We start from the raw sequence: 27,193 nt of genomic DNA, 5'->3' as shown, positions 1-27,193 counted from the left end.
AAGTCGGGATTCGTTCGTAGGTCTCCAGCCAGGATTCCGGGTCTTCAGTAGCTGCTCCGTGGAAGGTCGGTGGGTTCCGAGGTTGTTGCAGGACAACGGGGGACGCTGGGCAGCCATTGGAGTTGTCTTGGCCACGATCTTCTTTGTCGTCTCAGGTAGAAGTCCATGCTCTGGGGGCAGTCCTTGCAGTCTGCGGCTAGCATGTTGGTCTTGGGCGATGTCGGTTTTGTCCTCGGGCTTCGGGCTTGGATCGCAGCTTTGCTGGGAAGTTCGGTACATGAACGCACAAGCACTTCCACCAGATGTCACATAGTAGTGGCAGTGAAGAAGGTAGCCAAACTGTGATTATAGAAACTGGCATTTTATTGGGCGAACTTGTGCCCTCAAAAGCAGGCTACACTCAAAGAACAATGATAGCGGCGAACACACTCCGCGATCGTTGAAAATTTGATCAACGGGTCAAGCGCGTCTGCTTTTATACATCGGTCGTCGAATGTTCCAGACTAATCGCTGGGATCGATGCACCTTCCACAAAGTTGTACATTATTCGCGTCGTGCACACATGCAATCAGATTACACAAGGTTCGGTCACAGACAGGGGATGGAACCGTCGATAACATTCCCGAAACTTCCCACACATGCAAGTGCGTCCTTGCGCTGTGCGATAACATTTATTAGGCGGTGAAAGTGTCGGCTGATGAAGACAAGTGCACGTGACAATATACACGAATTGTGAGTGGCAGAGGGCAGCACACTCGCTCATGAGTTCGCTCACCCACATTCACTCGCACTCATTTGAAAGCCATGAGTGCTAGTGAGATCCAGTAAGTGTGAGTGCCAGTGAGTCTGAGCGGAGGTGAGTGCGAGTGAAGGCCAGTGAGTGTCAGTGGAGATGAGTGCCAGCAAGTGTGAGCGAAGGCTAGTGCGAGTGAGTGTGAGCGGAGGTTAGTGCGAGTGAGGGCTACTGAGTGTGAGTGGAGATGAGTGCGAGTGCCAGTAAGTGTGAGTGGAGGCGAGTGCAAGTGAGTGTGAGCGGAGGTGAGTGCAAGTGAACGCCAGTGAGTTTGAGTGGAGGTCAGTGCGAGTGTGAGCAAAGGTGAGTGCAAGTGTGAGTGAGTGCCAGTGAGTGTGAGCGGAGGTGAGTGCCAGTGAATGCCAGTGATTGTAAGTGGAGGTGAGTTCGAGTGAGTGCCATTGAGCGTGAATGGACGTGAGTGCGAGTAAGTGCCAATGAGTGTGAGTGGAGGTTAGTGCAAGCGTGAGTGGGCGCTTGCGAGTGTGAGTGGAGGTGAGCGTGAACGTGGGTGAATGCAAGGCCTGGAAAAATTATGGTGGCTGAGTGTTAGTCAGTATTCTCCCACACTGCTGACCTATGACATATAACACAGTGTGGAGTCTGAAACAGCCTGTCCGTATAAACACGCACCATCTGTGTGTAAGATGATATCTTCTTGGAAGATAAGGCCACCTTCCTCTGGCACGGTAGCACTTTGCTGCTGTCCCTGCAGCAACCATCACTGTCATTGCCCTATATGAACACCTGGCTGAATAAACGTACACTCGCCAACTGAAAAAATTCAAAAAACAGATTGATGTTTCGGCGCGCAATACGGGTGCCTTGTTCACAATGAACTAAAGAAATTGCTGCTCCAGGTCACATTCCACAAGTTCCCCACAGGCAAGATGCTGCGTTGCAAGTGGATCCATGTCATTAGGGGGGACCCAGGAATAAATTACCCTGGGATGAACGACAAAAGTGCTCCAAGCTTCACACTTCATGACTTTGTACCAAATGTAGCAAGTGGGCGACAGTATTTTAGGGACAGTGCGGTGCCTTCAGCTTTCCCTTTCTCAAAGGTTGTTTCTCTGCCCCGTCCTACAAAACATTTGCAAGAAAGAAACCTCTGAGACAATAGTGAGCTTGCTCATATGGATTTTGCACCTTCAGGTGAAGATGCAGAAAATGCAGACCGCCAGTGTCCCGGCTCAACAATAGACCATGCAGCACCTGAAAACATTTGCATGTTGCAAGGAAAAAAACTGTTGCTCCTGTCGACAAGAACTTGTTTGAGTGCGACAGCAACTGAAAGAAAAACAGCAGAGCTTCTTCGAGTGAAAAATCAATCCAAACACGAGAACTGCAGTGCTGTGCTAATGAAACTAAAGAGAGAAGTCTAGCAAAGCAGTCCCAAGAGCTGAAAAATTGCACTGACTTGCTTGCCAAAACAAGGATGTAGCTTACATTAGCAGAGGAAGAAACCATCTCTCACACATATGAGCAAGCAACAAATGATCAAGTACATGGCTACAGTTGAAAAAACTGAAGGGAAATGGGTCACATGCAAATGAACAGAAATAGAAATTTTGCATTGAAAGATTTCAAGCTGATGACAGCATTATTCAGTTTTACACTGGGCTGCCAAATATGGACACTTCAAGAAACTGCTACAACTTCTAGCTACAAAAAGTGAGGGCACTAGCCCATTCACCCCCACGAAAGCACGGGGCCACCGGCACAAGCTCTCCCAAGAAAACCAACTCCTGTTGACTCTTGTCAAGCTGTGGGTAGGCCTCTCCCACATGCCCTTGGCACACTTTTACATTTCTCCAAGCACAGTGTCAAGAATATTTGCAACCTGAATTAATTGGCTGTACGAAAAGCGGAGACATGCCATGATGGCTAGCACGAGATGTCGATTCAACTATGCCTGAAGAATTCAAGCTAGAACATCCCATAACACGTGTAATTATTGACGCAAATGAAATCTAATGAGAAGTATCAAGCTCTATGGTTCTCCAATGAGGAACTTATCATACAAGTCAGCCAACACTTTCAAGGACTCATAGGAATTTCACCTAATGGACTGGTTAGCTTTCTCTCCGACCTCTACATGGGATCTATCTCAGAAAGAGAACTTGCAACTATAAGTGGCTTTTTAGAGAGGAACTTTCACGCAGGAGACACTGTGATGGCAGACAAAGCCTTCAATATCAATGATTTACTGGTAACGATGGGTGTTGGGCTGAACTTGCCACCATTTCTGACAAAAGGGTAATTCAGTGTTGCAGAAGTACAAGAAACAGCAGCTATTGCATCTCTGTGCATTCACATTGAGAGGAGAATACAGCGCATCAAGACTTGCATCTTCGACAAAATAATTTCCCCTTCTCTCTCGGCCCTATAATCAACCAGATCTGGTCAGTGTGTACTCTGTTGAGCAACCTACAGACCACGATATTGAGTGACCATGAATGAGCCAATAGGCAGCAAATGTGAAATTTGTGAAAAGGCAGCAGCATTATTCTTGTTATTCACCAAACAAAAAACTGTTTTTCCATACAAATGCATGTTGTTGAGTACATTCAAAGACACTGAAAATAAACTTATTTTCCCTTTTCTGTCGCATGCACTTTAACGTTCTGTTATGTATTATGGAGTTTAAGCTCATTTTAAAAGTATAATGGACTTTGCAGTGCCTTGAATCATTGCAGCTTGTGCTAATGCTCATACAATATGCTTATTGTCATAAAGGGCATCTCAAGCCACTGTTATTTCAGTTGTTTACTAAAGACTAGTCAGACGTGTCAGAATCATTGGATCAGTTCAGTTCCCAAGCCCGGTTTGAATTAGTTAATGGGCTGCTGCACCATACCATTCACGTTAAAGTTTTCTAGAAAAGTGCATGGTTGGCTCAGCATTTCTCAAGGCAGTGCAGGTGCTAAGCAGCAGGCGATGCATTACACAGGCATAAGTGCTGTGGATAACCCATTTTTCCCTATCTGCTGCACCTCTACAATCTAGCCAGCTTTCTTAGTGCATATTTAGATGTGCATGCTAGCCTGATGGTTATTCCACACTTGAAAAGTATTAACTTCAATTCACTTCTGGTACTATTTTATTCTGTCTCAAAATTTGCTATATGCGCACCCTTAGAAATTTCTGCACCACTGTGCAAAGAGACTCTACATTTTCCTGTCATAGTGTGGCGGAATGGTCACAAAGTAAAATTCGTCCAGCTTGACTCTCATTTGTTACCAAACATCCTTGTCAAACTTGATTATTTGCACACACAAAAAGTTATACAAATAAATGACAAAATCTGCCCATGTTAACTCTGTTACACCCATTCGACCTATCACTTGGGCAAAGTACGGGTGTTGTACTTTCAAAGAAGGGTGCTGCAGATTGTTGAAATCTACACAAGCGTCCCTGGCTGTCATAAGTTTCCTAGTCGGCATCCTTTAAGCTATATGGGCAGTTCACTTTGATGCATCCCCATGGGTGATCTTCAGATAGATTGTAGACAATGGCATCTGGTGACGCGCCGAGTCATGGATGCCCAAAGTTAACAAAAAGCCCGGCACACTGAAGTTGGACATCCCGGCCTGTGTTTCTCAATGCTTATTCATACTGCTGTAATGCCTTTGCCTCGTTGGCTATGCTGCACCTGCACATGATAGACCGCAGCGCATAAGAGCCAGTTCCTTTCCACATAGAACAAAACATTTATAAAGTCATGACTGTAGAATTTGTTCAGTATTAAAAACATCATGCTGATCTCACCCATTCGAAACCGGTGCTGACGAAGCATTTGAGCCGGCAAACGAAAACAATGTATCATGAAAAGAGAGATGTAACAGATTTTTGCAACAAATGTACTCCCAAATTGTCACCGTTACAAACAGGGGCAGACCCTGCTGCGTTAAAGTGTGTTGTAGCACAGGACATGACGAGCTGGACCATGCAACACAACACAGCACCTTAACTTTTATGCAGCGCAAAAAAAAAAAGGCTTTTATGGTGTGCCAACTGCAACCACTTTTGTCCCACTTAAACTGTTGATTTGGAGATCAGCATATCTGCTTGTTCTATCCTGCACCACCTTGTGCGGACTCACCCCGAGTTGTAAACTGACCGTTGATGTCGCCTGCACAATGTCCACTTTGATCGCAACGAGCCGCCAGACTTGCCTTACTGGACTCGTGGTTCATGCAAGACAGGACTTCCCAATTAGCATTTCAAAAGTCTGACTGTGAATGACAGATGGCACAGCAACGAGCACTTGTTTGTCAGGCAAAAAATTACTTTAATTTCAGTTAAAAGAGTGTGAGCTCTCATATTTATAAGTACATTGTTGCTATACGATTCAAAGCACGCGTCAAAGCTCATGGCTGAAAGGATATGGCATCAGGTTGCTTCGCTGTGAGAATCGCGTTTGAGACTATTATATTTTAAATATTTTATTAACCCTTTAAAGGACAATGACATAAATACCGCGAACAAGTCCAAAAATGGTCGATGTCATATATTTACTGCGTCGTCTGTATGTTTAAAAAGCATGCCAATTTCCTAACTTTCTTTTGTCATATGCTGCCACTACGTGGTAATACAGGGAATTTTTTTTGCACGCCTCTCGCTCTCGGTTTTCGTTGCATGGTTTGTTTTAGAACTAGTTTTCTCCCGTGCGTCTACAATCAAACCTGACTATATTGAACCTGTTTACATTGAATTATTCTATATATCAAACAATTTCTGGACACGGTATAGTTACAAGGAGTATATATAGCAAAAATTATGCTTACATCGAACAAAAATAGCAGCGACTTTCTATATATTGAACGTCAAGCGGTTGAAAAGTGCCCCCAGAAGTTGGCTTTCCCTCGCTGTGACGGGGAAACACAGTGACGCGGCTCCATCCAACCACTCTCCCTACCGTGACCACGCTGCCTCGGACGAGCCATCGACACCCCCCCACAAAAAATGATCCTGGCCCGCCCACAACGGTTGCTCAGACAGCCAATCAGAGGCTCTTGTGCCCTCGTTGTGCAAGATGGCAAAAGTGTAAGTTGTCTCACTGCTTTTCTGGTTCATTGTGTGTGCGCCTTGTGGGCCTTCTCCTGCAGTGTCGCTGTGATGAAGCGGCAGAATTCAGCTTTCATCGATGAAGTTCGAAATCCTAAGTAGGGTCGAACGTGGTGAGAAGTCAGATGTCCCCGCAGCGTGCAAGATTCTGAGGAGCACTCTCAACACAATCTTGAAGAGTAAGGGGGAGATAAGGGTTAAAACGGCCAAACTCGCGACCCGATCCGACGCATACGCACGGCCATGTAAGAGTGGTTCATCCGAAATTGCTTCAGCCGTACTGGCTTCTGCGTGCTCGGTGATGACTGTAAATTTTGATGAATGCGACAAAGCCGTTGCTGGTGTTGCCGAAGTTTGGAGAAAGCTGTCAGAATTTCTGGAAGCTGTTGACGAATCAACTAAGTATGGACAGCTGGGCTAGTTGGTTATGATTAGCATTATGAAACATCGTTCCAGCGCACAATTGAACAAGGACTAGAAGAGAAAGACAACACGAATGCCGGACTTCAACTGAATTTTATTCATGGAAAATAGGGCTTTATGTACACAGGGGGAGGGAGTGTGGGGGGCTGCTAGTGCGCAGGACCACTCAAACATATTTCCTTGGTCTAGGCAACAGTCATCATTGGTGTCAAACCAAAATAAGAAAAAAGAAAAAACTTTTCCCTCTCTTTTTTATGTCACTCAGTGCAATCTTGCTCATCTCCCGCTCTACCTAGCTGATTCGACACACCCGTTTGCCCTGAGATAATCAAGTTCTTTTTTCCCGAGTACAACAGAAGGAGCACTGACACAGTAATCGTTTGCATTGGAGATACAAAACGCTTCAAAAATTTCCCTTTTTTTTTTTTTTTTTTATTGCTATATTTGCGCAACACACGTGTTCGTTCGAAAAACGCCTTGCATGCTGGCTTGTGCGAGCAACGGCGAATGTGGTCGGCTAAATGACCAGCACCACTTAGTGAAGTAGCATTCCTGCGATGCTCTAGCAAGCGTTCATTCAGACAGCGCCCGGTTTGGCCAATATAGCATTTCCCACAGGCGAGGGGAATACTATACACAACACCGACGTCACATACAACAAGGGCTTTGGTGTGCTTTATTTTGCAGGCTGGCTTCTTCTGGGATTCGTTTACTAGGCGACACATTCATCCCAGCTTTTCCGGTACTGAAAACACAACACGCACCCCGCACCTGTCGCCAACCTTCTTGAGGCGGTGAGAAACCTGGTGCCAATAGGGCACTACGACAGGGCGCTTTTGCGGGCGTGCGTCTTCTTTCAGCGTGCGCCTCCCACCAACCTTTACTTCGCGAATCTGGCTCTCTACCACCGAGGCCACGATTTCTCCGTGGAACCCAGCCTTCTCCAGACGCCTTAGCTGGGCGTCGACGCTGTCACGAACTTGATGTTCACATGACTTCTCTAGAGCAGAGCGGATGCAATTTTTTGCTATAACTCTTTTTACGAGCTTGGAGTGGGCCGATTGATAATTCAGACTTTGTTTTTTCGACCGTGGCTTGTACTGCCAGCACACGCGCGCTCCATGAAAAATAAGGCACAAGTCGAGGTACTGGATGTGACCATCTTGCGGCAGTTCGTGCGTGAACTTCATTCCAAAGGCGTTACTAGCAAAAATATCGAGAATGTTGCTTATACTATTGCCTTTATCCTGAGCATCAGTCGTATTCATTACCACAAGGTAATCGTCGACATATCTAAAAACTTTCTGCACGCCTGCATTGTAAAGCGACGCTTGAATGCGCTTGTCAATACTTGCTAAGAAAATATCGCTTAAAAGTGGTGCTAGGCAAGAGCCGATGCACACTCCTTCTTTTTGGATAGAACAGCCGTCATTAAAGGTGATAATGGTGGATGAGAGATAAAAGGATATTAGCTCTAAAAAATTGTCGGTTGATAACCCAGTCATGTTTTGGAAGGCCACTGGTGCCATGTCTTCAATGTGGCTTCTAACCGTGCTGAAAAGCACCGGATGAGGCTATGAGTAAAACAAATCTTCTACATCGATAGAAAATGCAAACCTCTTTTGACACGAGGTTTCACAGCCAGAAAAATATTCGATAACCTCTGTAGAATTTTTTACCAGAAAAGGGTCTTCTAACGGAATGGTACTAAACGTGCTTCTGCAGATACCTTGACAAGATGCCCCGCCAGGAGCCCTTCTCAGTGACAATAGCCCTGAACGGAACAGATTCCTTGTGGGTCTTTACAGTAAAGAAAACACTCAAAGACACAATGTCAGCAGCGTTGATGCTCTTTCTTAATTTTTCTAGGTTGAGCTCTTCACATAAAGCAATAGCCCTTTTCTTCACTTTAGCTAACGACACATTCACTGGGACAAAGTTTTTTGCGATAGCCTCATTTGCCTTCTGTAGGAACAGGACTTTTGGCATCACAACAAAGCTGCCCTCTTTGTCCCCAACTAATAGGTTAAGATCTTTGCTCTTCAAGTAGTTAAGTGAATCTGACAGGTAATTTTGGAGCAAAAGGCGCACCTCTATGTTGCAGTGACTCTACGTCTTCAGCTATACATCGCTCGTGTTCATCTGAACTGGCTGCCGCGGCCACATTTCTGACTATAGACAGCATTCGTACCGGTTCTTCATTAGGCTCGATACAAAACTTAGGATCATGGCTTAGCACTGCTGCAACCCTTTCAGGCAAGTCACACTCACCGATGCAGGTAACTTGCTTTGGAGCAACTTGCTGTCGCACTTGCGCTTTCTTCAACGCACACAGATTTCTAAGACACATGCTCCACAAAAATTCGGAAGTCCTTGTAGCCTCACGGTTCAGCGTTCGGAAAAGTGGGTCACCATTCTGTCCTGGTACTAATGAAGCAGAGTAGGTGCGCAGGCAGTTCTGCAGGTGTCTGATCTGTCGCCACAGCTCGGAGCGCATAATCTTCTTATCCTTCTTGAATGTCGGGCAGATGGGAAGCACGGCGCAAACAGGGCATGAACACCAGGTAGGACAAGACGGTGGTCCAGAGCAAACGTGAGCTCTCTTGCACGGCATGTGGTCACTGCTAAAAGGTTGACAAGGGTCGAGGAAGGGTTTGCACATAAAGGAGGAGGGGAGAAAGGGCCCAATGTACTAGAAAGTATATAGCTAAGTGTGGACAGCTGGGCTAGTTGGTTATGATTAGCATTATGAAACATCGTTCCAGCGCACAATTGAACAAGGACGAGAAGAGAAAGACAACACGAACGCCGGACTTCAACTGAATTTTATTCATGGAAAATAGGGCTTTATGTACACAGGGGGAGGGAGTGGGGGGCTGCTAGTGTGCAGGTCCACTCAAACATATTTCGTTGGTCTAGGCAACAGTCATCATTGGTGTCAAACCAAAATAAGAAACAAGAAAAAACTTTTCCCTCTCTTTTTTACGTCACTCAGTGCAATCTTGCTCATCTCCCGCTCTACCTAGCTGATTCGACACACCCGTTTGCCCTGAGATAATCAAGTTCTTTTTTCCCGAGTACAACAGAAGGAGCACTGACGCAGTAATCGTTTGCATTGGAGATACAAAACGGTTCAAAAATTTCCCGTTTCTTTTTATTGCTATATTTGCGCAACACACGCGTTCGTTTGAAAAACGCCTTGCATGCTGGCTTGTGCGAGCAACGGCGAATGTGGTCGGCTAAATGACCAGCGCCACTTAGTGAAGTGCTCTGGCAGGGGCTCCTGGCAGGGCATCTTGTCAAGGTATCTGCAGAAGCACCTTAGTACCATTCCGTTAGAATACCCTTTTCTGGTAAAAAATTCTACAGAGGTTATCGAATATTTTTCTGGCTGTGAAACCTCGTTTCAAAAGAGGTTTGCATTTTCTATCGATGTAGAAGATTTGTTGTACTCATTGCCTCATCCTGAGCTTTTCAGCGCGGTTAGAAGCCACATTGAAGACATGGCACCAGTGAGTGGCCTTCCAAAACATGGCTGGGTTATCAACCGACAATTTTTTAGAGCTAATATCCTTTTATCTCTCATCCACCATTATCACCTTTAATGACGGCTGTTCTATCCAAAATGAAGGAGTGTGCATCGGCTCTTGCCTAGCACCACTTTTAAGCGATATTTTCTTAGCAAGTATTGACAAGCGCATTCAAGCGTCGCTTTACAATGCAGGCGTGCAGAAAGTTTTTAGATATGTCGACGATTACCTTGTGGTAATGAATACGACTGATGCTCAGGATAAAGGCAATAGTATAAGCAACATTCTCGATATTTTTGCTAGTAACGCCTTTGGAATGAAGTTCACGCACGAACTGCCGCAAGATGGTCGCATCCAGTACCTCAACTTGTGCCTGATTTTTCATGGAGCGCGCGTGTGCTGGCAGTACAAGCCACGGTCGAAAAAACAAAGTCTGAATTATCAATCGGCCCACTCCAAGCTCGTAAAAAGGGTTATAGCAAAAAATTGCATCCGCTCTGCTCTAGGGAAGTCATGCGAACATCAAGTTCGTGACAGCATCGACGCCCAGCTAAGGCGTCTGGAGAAGGCTGCGTTCCACGGAGAAATCATGGCCTCGGTGGTAGAGAGCCAGATTCGCGAAGTAAAGGTTGGTGGGAGGCGCACGCTGAAAGAAGACGCACGCCCGCAAAAGCGCCCTGTCGTAGTGCCCTATTGGCACCAGGTTTCTCACCGCCTCAAGAAGGTTTGCGACAGGTGCGGGGTGCGTGTTGTGTTTTCAGCACCAGAAAAGCTGGGACGAATGTGTCGCCTAGTAAACGAATCCCAGAAGAAGCCAGCCTGCAAAATAAAGCACACCAAAGCCCTCGTTGTATGTGACGTCGGTGTTGTGTATAGTATTCCCGTCGCCTGTGGGAAATGCTATATTGGCCAAACTGGGCGCTGTCTGAATGAACGCTTGCTAGAGCATCGCAGGAATGCTACTTCACTAAGTGGCGCTGGTCATTTAGCCGACCACATTCGCCGTTGCTCGCACAAGCCAGCATGCAAGGCGTTTTTGGAACGAACACGTGTGTTGCGCAAATATAGCAATAAAAAAAAACGGGAGATTTTTGAACCGTTTTGTATTTCCAATGCAAACGATTACTGTGTCAGTGCTCCTTCTGTTGTACTCGGGAAAAAAGAACTTGATTATCTCAGGGCAAACGGGTGTGTCGAATCAGCTAGGTAGAGCGGGAGATGAGCAAGATTGCACTGAGTGACATAAAAAAGAGAGGGAAAAGTTTTTTCTTTTTTCTGATTTTGGTTTGACACCAATGATGACTGTTGCCTAGACCAAGGAAATATGTTTGAGTGGTCCTGCGCACTAGCAGCCCCCCACTCCCTCCCCCTGTGTACATAAAGCCCTATTTTCCATGAATAAAATTCAGTTGAAGTGCGGCATTCGTGTTGTCTTTCTCTTCTAGTCCTTGTTCAATTGTGCACTGGAACGATGTTTCATAATGCTGACGAATCAACAGTGGACGAGTTTGTGAGTGCAAATGATGGTGTCACGACCACCGGAGAGCCTGAAAACGAAGACTACATTGCCGACATCGTACTAAGCACAAGTGAAAGTGGGCACAATGAGGAAAGCAACGAGGGTCCTTTGCCCACATCCTCTGAAGTGATTGGTGCGCTCGCACTAGTCCGGTGCTTCTGCGGGAATGCGGAAGGTTGTGACCTCAGCTGCTCCAACCGACTCCTTAGACAATGTGGAGAAGTGCGTGCGTCGCAGGCAGCAAAATTGCTCAAGCAGAAGAAAATGCTGGACTATTTCATGCAAAACTAAGCTAGGTTCATCAATAAAGTGATATTATATATGGTATGTGCTTTTATGACATCCAATTATTTAGCAGGTTTATATCGAATTATGCTCTATATCGAATTGATAGGCATTTTCTTGCGAGTTCGATATAGCTGGGTTCGACTGTATATACTACTGCTCGCACATTGGCGCGCGTGCAGGTGGCCAGCGGTTGGGGTTACGTTCCGCTGGCAGTTTTGACTTCTTGCACTTGCAAAACTGATGGCTATCTCATTACTAATCGTTTAAAGGGCGACCGCCTGTCTCTCGCTCGTTTAGTTCTCACAGGGGTGTGCATAGGAAGGATGCCACCGTGCATGTGTTTCCATTGCTTTCTTTTCTTTTTTTTGACACTCGCAAAAACTGATTGCCTCTGGTTGGCGATAAGATGAAGACCAACGCAAGTTTGTCACACGTTATGCTTTTTTGACGGGCGCACAACCACATAGTTTTCTTGAGGGTGCGTACCTACACAGTTCTATTACGCTATAGATGTACATATTAGTGTAAGAGCAGGAACATTTGAGTCTTGCGAAATATTCTCGTGGGCTCATTTTCATAACCTTGAACTATGTGTATAACAATGCATCAAATTTTTAATTCTCATTAGTTCATTTCCTTTTTTATTGTTATTCATGAATGAAGAGCACATATATACAAACTCAAAGTATTTTTTTTCTCACTTTACGGTCAGCATAGAAAAATTACGGTAAATTTTTCCTAAATATGGGGTCCCTAAAAAAAATTGTAATCTGCAATAAAAAAATTGACCCTGGGCAGTCGCATATGGCAAAAAAAATCGATCCTCAAAGGGTTAAGCGACAGCCTTTACTGGGTGAGGCAGGTGACCGTGGCAGGCCGAATCGCACGGAGGTAGGGAAGGAAAGCTTTGCTTCAATAAGTTTCTCAAATATTTTAAAAGCATTGTGCATAAATGAGGCATAGCGCATAATTTTTTACATGTGCATCAGTCGCTTAGTATCTCGGACAAGCCTTATAAACCACACATCTATAAATCCTAAACTTTCTGTACAATTTCTTCATTATAATGAAAATAATGTACAACAAAAATTAGCCGCAATGTTAGAAGTTGGTCATAAAATTAAGCAAAATGTCTAGGATAAGATACTGTTTATGCGAAAAAATCACCCATGGTATTGCTGAAGGCGAAAATGTTGAACATGCAAAATCACAGAAGTACATACATGACTCACCTGACAGCAGAATCCCTGGATAGGTCCTTTGATAAAGTTATGTGGCCAAGACCTTTATCCGTCCATTGTCTCTGCATAGTATGGTGCCAAAGTTGGATGCTGGAAGCCAGTATTTCCTTTCTTGGCACCAAGTCAATCTTTTTTGCGGCCTTCATCAGTTTATCTCCAACAACTGTGCTTCGACAGATGTGAGCACAATTTTCTGCGAAAAAGAAAATTTTCATACTGCTTACTAGACGTGGTGAAAGAGAGCTTTCAGACTTGGGTTGGTTGGCTTCAGCAAGCAGGATATCCAGGCTCTGCCATTGTACCTATTGCAGGTTCTTTACTGCGAGCCATCGAGATATGGGCACAGCACAGAGCTGCTGTTGTCTGAGAGTGAGGGGGGCCAGTGTAGGAAGACTGCTGTAATACCGTACACTCATTGCATCTCGCATTGCGTAAAAAAAGATGTCAGGCCATGTTGGGGTGAAAGTGCTTTTTCCAGCAGCCCACAAGCTGGCATCGCTATGTGAGGTACGAAGTACCACTGGAACCAGTACGTGGAATGCGCAGAGAAGATTGTGCATGCATACATGGAGAAATACATACATACATACATACATACATACATACATACATACATACATACATACATACATACATACATACATACATACATACATACATACATACATACATACATACATACATACATACATACATACATACATACATACATACATACATACATACATACATACATACGCATACATGTAGAAAGAGGTTGGAATGCTGGGATTGTGGTTGTCAGCCGATGTTCAGTAACTGCATGGTTGTCACCAGACATAAAAGTCAGACGACATGCGAGATCATAGAGGTGGCTGAGATTAATTGCATGGGGAAAAACACCATCAGTGTGGCATTGTCGGGGCTATCACAGAAAGAGCTTGTTTAATAATAATAATAATAATAATAGTAATCATAACCTTTATTTTTTTCCATCAACGTAATGGGAGAGGTAAGGGAAAAAAGCTGAAACAGACAGCTTGACTAGTCCCCCCCCCCCCCCCAAAAAGAAAGAAAAATACATTCCATGAAGGCAGGCAGTTCAGCTACCGACAAGAAATGAAAGCAAAATTTTTTATTATAAAAAAATAATATCTATCGCTACAAGCATCTTTGTGGCTTATAAATATGCACATTCCCAAATGTGTGAACATGCAACTGTAGTAATGGCTTTATATTTACAGGGCACTGCTGGAAGACATATGTAAACAGCCATACACATAACAACGGCTCACTAACATCTGCATAATGGTATATCACGAACATTCATCAGTAAATTTCACAATTAAAAGAAAGGGTTCAGGAAACACATCAAAGACAAACAGAAATCTATGATATGCATACCAATTTACACAAACGACAGCATTGTTCAGGGAAATACACCTAAGGCAGAAAAAAACTATTTAAATTGCTGTTGTAATGTATTTTCTAGCTGTATAGTGTGTCTGTGACAAAAATTCAATAATTCTTTCAGTTTTCTTTTCATTAGGTAGTTCTACATGTCTCTACATTCCAAATTTCCCTACTATGTGTATCATATAAAGGAGTTTTTTTTTAACAAGAAGCTAAAGTTGAGAGAAAGTTTTTCTTTTACATCCTTTTTATATGTTAACGCAGCTGGTATGGATGCATGGGAGTAATTTTTATAATTTCCAACTTTTCAAACAAAGGCAGAGAAGGGTGATCTCGAGGAACACCAAGAACATGTCGCAAGATTCTTTTCTGCATTGTAAGAATTTTACATAAATTTGTAACAGTCGTAGTTCCCCAAACTAAATGTGCATAACTAATATGAGAGTGAAATAATGTATTGTAAAGAATAACCTTGACCTGCACAGGCAGCATCTCTTTATTAATGTATGTAACTCCTACGACACTTGAAATCTTAGAAACAACATGTTCCACGTAGTCTTCCCACGTTAAGTTCTCATTGAACACATCGCCAAGAGTTTTGAATGTGTGTAGTATTTCTATTTTTGAATCCCCTAATAAAAGATCTGTATTTATAAAAACATTCTTATTTCTCGGACGGAAAAGTATGGCTTTCATCTTGGCCATGTTTATTTTTAATGCATTAGCACTTGACCACTCATGCAAATGCGATAGTGAGCTATCTGCTTCAAAAATTAGGTCATTCAGACATGCAGCTGAGAAAAGCCTAGTCATGTCATCGGCATAAATTATATGTTTAATGTTCAGATTAATACATATAATGTCATTCGAATAGATATTAAATAAAAGTGGTCCAAGGATACTTCCCTGAGGTACTCCTGATGTTATTGTTTTGTTGTCTGAAGAGAGACCATCGAGGTAGACATATTGTTGTCGATTTTCTAAATAAGGTTCTAAAAGTGCTAGTGCATTACCACGGATTCCATATGTATCTCATTTTTTGGGTAAGATGGAATGTTTAAGAAAATCAAACGCTTTTGTGAAGCCTACAAAAACACCCAAGGCTACTTCTTTTTGTCCAAAGGTGTTTAAAATAAATTCTTTCTGCTCCAGTAAAGCCTGTTCTGTCGACCTGTTTACGGAAGCCAAATTGTGACTGGGAGAGTATACTGTATTTATCGCAGATATTCATTATTTTGGCATAAATTACTTTTTCCAGCCCTTTAGAGAAAATAGGGAGTATGGATACGGGTCTGGAATTTCCAATGTCATTCTTATCGCCTTTTTTATAGAGCACTGTCACCCTAGTAACCTGCAATCAATTTGGAAACACTTCCTGTAAAAAACACAGATTAAATATGTGCGTTAGGCACAGTAAAATTAGTTCAATTACATGTTTAACAGGTGCAACTTTTATACCGTTTGCGTCGCTGCTTTTACTGTTATTTAGTCCTTGGAACGCTGAAATAACATCAGGCTCTATTACAGGACTAAAAAAAGGGATTCCTGGTTTTTAGCTGTGATGTAACCATGCCTCTTCAGTCGGACGATCTACTTTAATTTCAACAAAGTATTTGGTAAATTCATCTGCTAAACTAGCACCTGTGATCTCTTCATTGTTATGCTCAATCTTTGTAACAAAGCTAAAGTTTCTGTGGTGATTTAGAATTTTATACCGATGTCACGTGGTGGTGATGTTGAAGAACACAGTAGCAATACTGTGAACGACAAAACTAACTTTTATTGGGCGAACCTGTGCCCACAAGACAGGCTACACTTATAGCAAAGCGATAGCGGCGAACACGGTCAGCTATCGACAAAAATCTGATCAGTGGGTCAAGCGCGTCAGCTTTTATAGACCAGTCGTTGAATGTTCCAGATTAACCGCTAGGACCCACGTGTCTTCCACAAAGTTCTACACTCTTTGCGTCGCACATACATGCAATCAGATTACACCAGTTGCGGTGAAAGACAGTGAACGGAACCATCGATAACATTCCAGAAACTTCTTTTACATGCAGGCGCGTCCTGTGCTGTGCGATAACATTTGTTAGGCAGCGAAACGTGGTCGCCCGATAAAGTTAAGTACACGTGTCAATATGTGCATTAGGCAAAGTGAAATTAGTTCAATTACATGTTTAGCAGGTGCAACTTTGATACCGTTTGCGTCGCTGCTTTTACTATTATTTAGTCCTCGGAACGCCGAAATAACATCAGGCTCTATTACAGGACTAAAAAAAGAGATAACTGCTTTTTAGTTCTGATGTAACCATGCCCCTTCAGTCGGATGATCTACTTTAGTTCAAAAAAGTATTTGTTAAATTCATCTGCTAAACTAGCGTCTGTGATCTCTTCATTGTTATGCTCAATCTTTGTAACAAAGCTAAAGTTTCTGTGGTGATTTAGAACTGCATTTAGTTTTTCCCATATTTCGTTTGTCTTTCCTGCAGGTCTCTGAAAGAAATGACAAATGTAATATTTCTGGCAACTCTAATCTCCTTCATTAATTTATTGCGGAACACTTTAAATGTTTTTATATATCTGGGTCACATGTGGCCATGAATTTTGCTTACAGTTTATCTCTAATGTCAATGTGTCTGAGAAGTTCTTTTGTAATCTATGGCTTACGGAACTTCTTTGGCTTCGAAAAGACTTTTTTTTGGGAAAACATTTATTATAAATATCTAGAAACACTAAAAAATATATTAAATGCACTTTCAGCATCTGTCTCGTTCAGCACAATTCGCCAATCTACACAAGAAATTTGTAATTTGGAAAGGTCCATATTTGTTAATGAAAAGTCTTGAAAGTATCGCTGTGTGGGTTTTGTTTTATGCATATGTTTATCTAAGCACATATATATACCAAAGTGATCACTTATATGTGTGTACATTATTCCAGCCTTCATATTAGATGCATGCAAGTTGGTTATAAACAAGTCAAGCAGCGAAGAAGATGTGGGAGTAATTCTAGTAGGCTTATTAATGACATTTATACATCCATAGGCTTTAATTAGTTCAAATTCCGCTTTGCTGGCAGATCTCCAAGCATATTAATGTTAAAATCTCTGCCAGTGATCACAGATAGCTTATTTTCATTTGAAAAAGTCAACAAAGAACCTAGAAATACCAAAAAGTTTTGCACATTCCCACTCTGAGGCCGGTATACTACGCCTACTAGTTTTTTGTCGACCGCCAAACACAGGATTTCATAGTCTTCATGCACGCAAGAGAAATTCAGCACTTGGTCGCAGACAAGATGTTTCTTCACCATCATTGCCACGCCTCCTCCACTAGAGTAGTTCGGTTCAACAAATAGGTGTTTAAGAGGGTAAGCATAATGCATTAGCTTCTGTGTACCAAGTCTCCGTAAGCATATGATGTCAAAAGCAAAATCAAGGTTGCTGAACAACATTTCGAACTGAGAGGATTTGTTTTTAGCTGACTGGGCATTGAGGTGAAACAGCTTAAGTGAATTAGCATATTCCAGACCACAAACATCTTTAAACACAGATGGTGTAATTTAATCTTTGTTTGAGGCCATAAGGAAAAAAAAATTTTAAGTATATTTAATCTTGGATAAGTCCTTCTTGCTAATTTACATGATGTACTGTTCCATCTTTCTGGTGGACAAAAACTTTGCCGTTCCGATGCCAGGCATATCTGAAATCATGCACTTTAGCCCATTGCCTGGTTACCTCAAGCAACACCCTGCTTTGTTTCATCAAGTTTTCCTGAATGCAGCAGCACATTTCTGACTGGTTGAGTTCTGTTTTTTTTTTTTTTTTCTTAAAAACTGAGCCTTCAAATCCTTTCTTGCAAAATGTGCTATAATACCTGGTATCTTATCCTTAGGTGCTGGAAGCCTGTGCAAAGCAACAATGTCTCATTTATTATTTTTGGAATGTGAAGCTCCGCTGCCACTTCATTAATTTTTTACTATAAATCTTCGTTTTCACTGACGGGTATGCCATGGAACTCAAGATTTAGTTTTCTGGTTTGCCATTTAAGATTGTTTAGATCTTGAGTTATCTGTCGTTTTTCATTTGCGTGGTCTTGAGATTGAATTGATTCAATTCGTTTCTTTAGATGCGATATTTCTTTGTCATGATTGCGCATGTGTACCAGAACTTCGTCATATTTCTCTGACATCACTTCCACTGCGTGCTCAATTTTTTCTACTGTGTCCTTTAGTTCCATGAGGCTTTCCAGTTCTGCATAAATACCTTGAAGCACAGTCGCTATGTCTGCATCTTACTGCAGACATAGCTATGTTTCATCTTGCATCATGTGTTTGTCCTTTTGGATTCTGCTGCATCCACCATGATAACCATAGTTCCCAAACCAGGCTTCGACATATATCCAAATCTCCCCATGAATAAGCAGCAACAGCTCAGAATTCTTCACCGACGGTAAAGACTGCATTTCAATGTCATCGAGGATTCAACAAACACCAGTTGCAAAGCATCGCATAATAACCAAAGAGTGTGCTGGACCCTCCGCCAGAGCCCTTAACAAGTTTTGATGTGAGAATGTGAAGCTATAAGGCAGCAAGTCAATGAAATGCTACGCAACGAGATTCTTCGCCCACTTCGACAAAGAAGCAGACACTGAAATCTACACCGGTGCAAGTAGCTTAGTAGCCTCGGTGCCATCCTAGTCCATAGGAAAGACGGATTTGAAAGGGTCATTGGTATTGGTTATGCTAGCTGGTCACTGTCGAAAATGGAAGAACTCTTGCCATCATTTGGGCCACCCCAAAATTCCACCCTTACCTATACTGCAGGCCCTTCAATGTCGGAAGTGACCACCATGCCCTGTGTTGTCTGGCAAATTTATAAAGAACCCTTCAGGATGCCTCGCACAATGGAGTCTTGGACTCCAGGAATTTGGCATCACCGTCTGGTAAACTTAAAGAACCCTTCGGGGATGCCTTGCACAATGGAGTCTTAGACTCCAGGAATTTGACATCACCGTCGTATACAAATCCGGATGGAAGCACTCCGATGCCAACTGCCTATCACGCGCCCCCGTTGACCTGCTGCCGCAAGACGATGAGGATGACACCGCCTTCCTAAAGCCTCATTGAGTATTTGGAAGGCAGCACCGATGTTGTCGTTAGAGCACTTAGATGAGGATTGTCTTCGTTTTCACTGCTACACAACCTACTCGTAAAGGGGAACGTCTCGACAGTCCATGTGAACTGCCTTCGTGTTCCTTTAGCACTGCATCCAGAAGTACTACACGCCCTATATGACGATCCGACTGCTGGGCACCTCGGATTCTCCTGGACGCTATCGAGGATACAGCAGAAGTATTACTGGCCACGCCTGACCACTGACGTCGCCTGTTACATCAAGACATGCCAAGACTGTCGGCGATGCAAGACACCACTGACAAGGCCAGCTCCCGATTACTACACCCGATCGCGCCCCCTTGCCGACCATTTCAGCAGGTCAGAATGGATTTGTTGGGACCTTTTCCCATGTCGTCATCTGGAAATAAGTACATCATCATGGCTGCTGATTACCTTCACTTACTACACAGCGGTGAAAGAAACAGCGCAGATCACGCTGTTCAAGTTAGTTTACAGCAGGAACCCAACAATGACTCTTGATGCCATGCTGCCGCATGTCACCGACAAAGAGTATCTAGATGTCGCCGCCTATCTCCAGCGCACTGAAGAAGCTCGACCGCTGGCCCGCCTGCATGTGAAGAGCCCGCAGAGGGCCAACAGTTGGCACAACAATCATCAGCAACGCCACATGGAATACCAGCCAGGTGACCGTGTTTGGGTCTGGACTCTAATATGCCAACGAGGACTTGGCGAGACAATGTTACGATGCTATTTCGTACCTTATAAGACCATCTGACGTGATGGCGCACTGGACTATGAGGTCGTGCCAGACAGGATTTCGCAATCGCAGCAATGCTAAGCACAACCTGAAATTGTCCACGTGGTTCATCTAAAGCCTTTCTACGCCCACCGACGAACTTAGAAACTTTGTTACTTTGTTGTTCTTTCTTTATTATGCGTGGCTTTGTTTTCACTTTAGTATCTATAGCATTGGGACGATGCTTTTAAGAGGGGGGGCATTGACATGCATACTTATTTATCCTTTTCTTGGGGACTGCATTTCACCCACTAAAGGTTATCGCTAAGCGCAGGACGTGCCCGCATGATAGGAACTTACTGGAATGTTATAGAGGGTTCTATCCATTGTCTGTTGTCACCGAACCTTGTGTAATCTGATTTCAGGCACAATGCGAATTGTGTAGTATTTTCTGGAAGACACGCAGCCACTAGCGATTACTGTAAAACCTTTGATGACTCCTGTATAAAAGCTGACGCGCTTGACCAGCAGACCTGACTCTGACGATTGCCGGCTGTGTTCGCCGCTATAGTTGTGCTTCGAGTGTAACCTGATTTTTGTGGGCACAGGTTCGCCCAATTAAAAGCTAGTTTAGTTATTCACGGTTTTGTTGCCATGTTCTTCCGTATCACTACTACATGAAAATATTTTACCTGAGCCAGCATCTCTTTTGTTTTTTGGCAGGCTGAGGCTAGTTTCACAGTGAATGCTGATGATGTGATAGGCAGTGCTATCACTACCTTGTACAGTGAGCTTATTTTTACTTTTTTGCAAATGCAAAAGGCATGAAAGTCTGCATTTGAGCCTCACACGGTTTGCTGTTTATCACTACTTTGCCTCTTCCTTTGACTTTCCCACTGCTGCTGCTGCTGCTGTGGGCTGCTGCTGTCACGCACACCGCGTCGGGGGGTGGTTCAGAGCACGCGAGTCAAAGGAAAGGTGACGACAGGAGAAACTCGTTGTCACCCCACTGCGTCGAATGTGCACAATGCCCTCTGGATCTCCCTGGCATCGCCACATTAGCCGCTTGACAGCTGTAATTATCCGTGACTTTTGTCACAAGCATTGCAGAAACTGCAATACTTTCCTTTCTCCTAACGTGAGAGGCCAGAGGGGACGCAGATAAAACTGTAGAAAGGAGAAGGAGAAGAGGCAGTTCCCATACAAGAGAGGGGGCAGGTGATGTGAGAAGGCAAGGAAAGCCCACTACTATAAGACAGCGGTTGCGGGGACACAGGATAAGCTTAACTTCAAAGTACGGTACAGTACATTGCTGCTATTTCTGAAAAATAAATGCCATACAAATATGTCAAGCAGGCAACTTACGCAGGGCATGCAGAAGCAGAGCCGCATTAATTAAAGCACACCACAGGGTTCAGTAGACAGTACGGAAGCGGTTGACCGTCAAATCAACACCTTTGCGCCCGTCGCATTAGCTTTGTGGCTATTTGCGCTTTCCAGTTCCTATAGGTAGCGCGGAGAATGTTTCAATATGGCAGTGATAGAGGTGATGGAGGTGATGCGAAAGTGTGCGCATCTCCAGAAGCAGGCGGCCTACGGGCCTCTGGTATCTCTAAGCGCAATCCTTGACGTTGCTAAGGAAACACAGATATGTGTTGTAGAAAGACAGGCTACGTTTAACATTGGCCACATAATATGCTGTGGAATACAAGAGACGACAAGCACGGCTGTCCAGGTCGAGTCACTCTGTCTGCCATAAGAGGCCCACTGTATACTATAAAACTTTAAGTATGCAGTGTAACTGGCGCCGTAAAGGTCACTATTTTTCCTTATGTTTTGTAATCTATACTTGTTATACGAGAATTGACACCAAGCAGTTAATCCATAGCCCTTGGATGTAAACAAAGTGCAGTACCCCCCCATGCTGCTGCTTAAAATAAATGTGTGCATTCATGACGAGATACATGGCTCCATGCACCGGCTTAGTTGCAGAGGGCTTGTTAAAGATGTCAGATAACACGGAAACATTTCAGTAGTGCCGATTTAGAATACATGACTGAGACGATGAGGTATGCCAGCGCACCCCATTTCCAGCACGATCAGAGTTTTCACGTGCTATAGAGAAGCTCGTATGCGCAATCTTCATCAATGATCGCTTCAGGTACGTAGTCCTGGCCCTTGTTTCCGGCAACATTCTAATAGAAGAGATGCTTTAAGACCAAACAAAACAAATAGAAAATCAGAAACACGTCCGTACTACCTCCGATCGGTACACACCTTCCACTACGGTAAAAAAAAGCGAGCGCCTTGTGCATTGACCGCCTGTTTCATTCTAACACAGAACGACTACGAACAGTTGCGGAATAGGGTCCCTAGTTTGCAATGCTCGCGACGTGGCGTCGTGCACTGTCACAGAGTATTTACCGAAACAGCGCAAGTGCAGGCAGAAAATTTAAGGAACAGTGACACTTGCTTACTTAAATTTACCTTCGGTATCTATGAGAACCTTTCTTCGGCCAACCCGAGGCCTCACTCTTGCTTCGTGGGACCGCAGCAAATATCTTTTGCGAAGGCATGGTGTTTCTCTTCAGCCGCTTTCATAAGGGCTTCAACTCGTCTTTAAGGCAAAATTTCACTATCAGCTCACCACAAAAACCAAATTAAATCATTAAGAGCAGCACAACAGTCAATTATGCTCACCAAAGTGGCCCCCGAACAAGTCGCCTTTGTTGAAGTGCTCACTACATACAACCATATCTTCACCCAGTTGCTTCCCGATTCGGAGCTTGATTGCCCACAACTTCCTCCTTTTTTTCTCTTTTGGAAAGTGGTGCAGGCTTACTTTTCCCAATATCACACGATTTGTGCATTGTGGCACTCTGCACATGCGGTTGCCCTTCGCTCGTTGACTGTTTTTTCCCATATTGAAGAGTCGCCAACACAGCTGTAGAAATCGCGTGAGCGAGAAATCGATCACCCCCTCCCAGTTTCTGAAAAGATCCGCACGGCATCGCTAGCGTGTCTGGAAAAACGAAATGAGGAAAGAAACAATTTATGATAACTCAAAGGGAAGCTCATTACTTTTCGAAGCGAGATCACGATGCCTTATAACACGCACCTATAAAGTGAGATATAAGAAGGAAGAAGAAGCATGTGCTTGCTGTGGTAAAGCTAAGGAAACTATGGAGCATGTTTTATTAGAATGTGAAGACATCTGCCCAGCGGTCGATTTAGCCACCATTGGCCTCCTTGAAGCCCTTGGGTTCAGCGAGAGCAGAGGAAAAGTAAACATGTCCCCAATAGAGATTAGTCAGAGGCAATTGGAGGATTGGCGGAAGAAAAAGTAGGGAAAAGACGAAAAACGGAGACGTACAAAAGCAAAGTTCACAATAGTGGGTCAGGAAATTCAGTTGTGGGAGCTCGTGCTCTTTTTTTCTTTCTTTTTTTAAATCTAGGTAGGACATTAGGCAGTATAATAGCAAGAGCTTGGTGGCGCAACCCACCGCCCCTTTCCAAAAGGGACGCTCATAGCATCCATCCGTCCAGTGCGAATGGCATTGCTACAGGTCGAGGATTTGATCCCAATCGCGGCAGCCGCACTTCAACAATGGCAAAATAGAAAACGTACGTGCACTTAGATTTGGGACATGTTAAAGAACATCACGGTGTCAAAATTAATCCGGAGTCTACCACTACGGCGTGCCTCATAATCCGAATGTGGTTTTGGCATGTACAGCCCCATAATCAAATTCAAGTTTAATACTTCTGCCACAATGCAATGTGCCATGTGAGGCAATGACAATGCTCAACCCTCTCAGAGGTTATAAAATATGGTGCACAACAATGCCTCAAGCAAACACCTCTTTCTGTGTGTTCTGTGTACTGCACAGACAAAGAGCAGTGGTGCACGCAAGGTAACTTGTAACATCAACTCACCATTCGTGAGCTAACCTTAACGTTGAAGAAATTAAGCTTTAGCCGTCAACATCACCGCTAATTATAGTCAAACAAAGCATCCAGCACAGAAAGCTTCACTTACATCGATTCTCACAGTGCGTGGAATCTGCATAATATCTTGTTGCCCCTTTATTACCATTATTTTGGCTTCACCATCCTTGTAGTTTGTCACCAATTAAAATAATGAAGGTTGTTTCCCTATACTTCCAGGAGATTGATGGCCGAGCATTGCTGCTCTTGAACAGCGACATGATGATGAAGTACATGGGCCTCAAGCTGGGGCCTGCTCTTAAGATCTGCAACATCATTGACAAAATCAAGGGCAAGAGAGCACTGTGACCCACCTGCTCTCAGTGCTTCTGCTTCCGCCACCGGTCTGCGCATTCTGCATCATTGTTTTGTGAGCCATTTGTGCTTGGGTGCTCCAGTGCAGGAGGTGTGCAAGTTGTGAAGCATGTGGCACTGAGTGCATCGGCTTCATGTCGATTGCGACAACTGTCGGTGGTGAAGCCCTCAAAGTGCACTACATGCTCCGAGTGAACTTGATGTCATGTCCTGTATGAGTGACCTAGAAACTGTTCCCCACCTTCTTTCTTTCTCAGCTTCTTTCTTTTCTTTGCCAGGTATGTGTGTGTGGTCTTACAGTAGTGTTCTCTTCTTAGTGCTTACTGCCAAAGTGCCGGATTGTGTGTGTGGCAGACTTCCTTCACTGTGCCCTGCTGAACTGAACTGTGGGGCAACTTGGTTGACAAAACGGAAACGGGAGCCTTTCGTTTGGTTCCCTGTGCACAAAAAATGTGGACGAGCCAATGAGCACAGTGTAACTGCAGCATCAAACAGTGCAACAAGCTTATCTGTATTCATCTTAATTTAAGAAAGTGGGTGTTGCCATTGTTGGTCCTTATGCCGTGCTTTTCATTGTTTGTGTTTTCTGTGAAGAATTTGCGGTTTTGTAAAGGCAGCCACCAAATTACCAACTAGTTATTCGGTTTCCTTCTTTTTATTTTATTCTTACTCACCTACAGTATTGCACAAGGACCATTTCTCCATTTCACCTATTTATTTTTGTGTTACAAAAGGTTCCCATGTGTCCAGTGTTTCCCCTTATGTTTTGTACATAGAAATTCACCATCCCGGCTTTTCAGATAAGAAAAATCGAATGGCTCCTTTGCAGCAAGTTTTATTGGGATGTGTGCCACAATGGCTGTCACTAGGTATTGGCTGTTTCTTTCCTGTTTTATAACAGCATCACTCAGTCAGTTTTTTTTTTTTTTTTTGTATCTTTCAAGTTTGACCAAAATAGCATGAGACATGTGATTTTGTGCACTCAATGGAGCCAGGTTACAGAATCAGTCTTATAACTGGAGCACGACAGTGGCCTGTGCATTCTGGTCCCATTTACTGTGGCTGAATCAGTCGACCCAGTGGGTAACAACTGGCAAAAAATGAGGACCAATTTTAGTGCCTTTATCCATGCTTTCCACATACTGCAGCAGCAAATACTCTGCTATGCCTTACAAAGGTACAGTTAACTTAGGTATAATCTCGGGTGGTAATGTTCCAGCAAGGCCACTTGTTGGTCTAGTGAAGCCCCTTAAATACACAGATAACCAGTACAGGCACTGGGGCTGCTGCATGTTTAACTTGTCTGTCTGTGCTTATGGAAACAACTGTGGGCACATAAGCAGTGGCATTGACTAATTCTGTTCACTGTTCAGTTCTTTTTTGCTCAACACCTCTGTTCACTTCCAGAAAGCACGCGATCTACCAGTGGCTTGAGTGTTTGCGCTAGGAAAATATTGCTCAAAACAAAAATGTGCGGGGTGGGGGTGGGGGTAAAACTAAGTACCTTCTGATGTTAAAACTCGTGGACAAAGTGCAAGTAAGTTTTTAGCTACACAATTCCTGATAACTGTATGCCTGTGATCATCATTTTGATTTGTGTAATGCCCCATTGTGTTTTGGCTTGGCAGGTTGGAGTGATGTAAAGATTTGGCTTACTTTCTCTGCATATGTACACAATCTCAAGTTTTGATTATTTCAATTCCTCGGGACGTCTGTATGGCTGGGCAGCTTTTGATTGCCAAGGAAGACTGCCTTGATGTGCATGCACATTGCAGGCAGCATGCTACTTCGGTATATGCAGTTGGTGTAGCTATAGCTGGACACTTGCTGCTGGTTGCATTTTAATTCTGCAGATTTAAATTAAATAATGTAAGTGATGTTTTCATTTTGGTTTGCTGCTGCAAATCAGCTTTGACTCTACACATTCAGCTGAAAAAATGGGCACATGGAAGCTGCTGTACCAGTCAGGTCACCTCTTCAACACACACGAATCAACAAATGTGAGCTGATGCCTTAGCCAGTGTCTTCATCCCATTGCTGTTGTGGTAGAACACTTTCTTGAGCATAATCAGTGCAGTGCTCTTGGTGCCACAGGGCTCTCTCGCCTCAATTTGCAGTTACCCTGGTAACATCCCGACAAAGTACCAAAGTCGTTCCCCCTGCAGCCACCTCACGGAACAGTGATCTCTTTTGCGCTGTGGTTGTGCTATGTTGCAAATGCATGCATTGTGGGTGTGTCAAGCTGCTACTCGGATTTTTACCACTGCTCTGAATAGGCAACCCAGCCAACTAGCCTGGTCACACACTTTTCTTCATGCAGAGTAGGCTGCAGTGTCGGTTTGCTTTCCTTTTGTTTTTGTTTTTTGGCTGGTTAACAAGAATGTAGCATTTCCTCAGTTTGCATTCAAGTTCTGTTGAAAGGATGCATTTTGCATTGGAACATTTTGGAGATTACACAAATACAGAAAACATTCCAATGTAAAGACTCATCCTTCGAACACAAACCCAGCTTGTTATCCTTATTGCCAAGTTCTGTTTGTTTTGCTCAAAACATGTGTCAAGGCAAATTTCTTCAGCTTGCGTGTAGTTTTTCACTAACCAACGGTCATGTGACCAGTGCTTGTTGACTCTTGGGCACACTGTTTTGAAACAAAACAAGGAAGTCAGCTTGAGATGGCAGATGCAAAATTGTCTTTTAAGAGAGTTGTGTTCAAAACAACACGCCTTAAAGTCAACAATGTGCAGTTAGCTGCAGTTGCTGAT

General features: G+C 43.7%; 1 protein-coding gene across 2 annotated transcripts in view; it reads left to right on the top strand.

Annotated features, from left to right (window-relative positions):
• The window catches only part of LOC142584566 (polycomb protein SCMH1-like), a 389,046-nt gene extending 362,731 nt beyond the window's left edge, over positions 1–26,315 (top strand). Inside the window, exon 14 of one of the 2 annotated variants that reach the window (XM_075694672.1) lies at positions 24,296–26,315. In XM_075694672.1, the coding sequence (XP_075550787.1) occupies positions 24,296–24,424 (129 nt within the window). In that variant the 3' untranslated portion in view covers positions 24,425–26,315. The remainder of the gene's footprint in view (positions 1–24,295) is intronic. The other variant, XM_075694674.1, reaches the window with a different exon arrangement.
• The last annotated feature ends 878 nt before the right edge of the window (positions 26,316–27,193 follow it).

This window comes from Dermacentor variabilis, chromosome 6 (genome assembly GCF_050947875.1).
Source record: "Dermacentor variabilis isolate Ectoservices chromosome 6, ASM5094787v1, whole genome shotgun sequence".
Classification (NCBI taxonomy): Eukaryota; Metazoa; Arthropoda; class Arachnida; order Ixodida; family Ixodidae; genus Dermacentor; species Dermacentor variabilis.
Note: the sequence above shows the minus strand (reverse complement) of the source record. Positions and strands in the feature narration are given on the sequence as shown.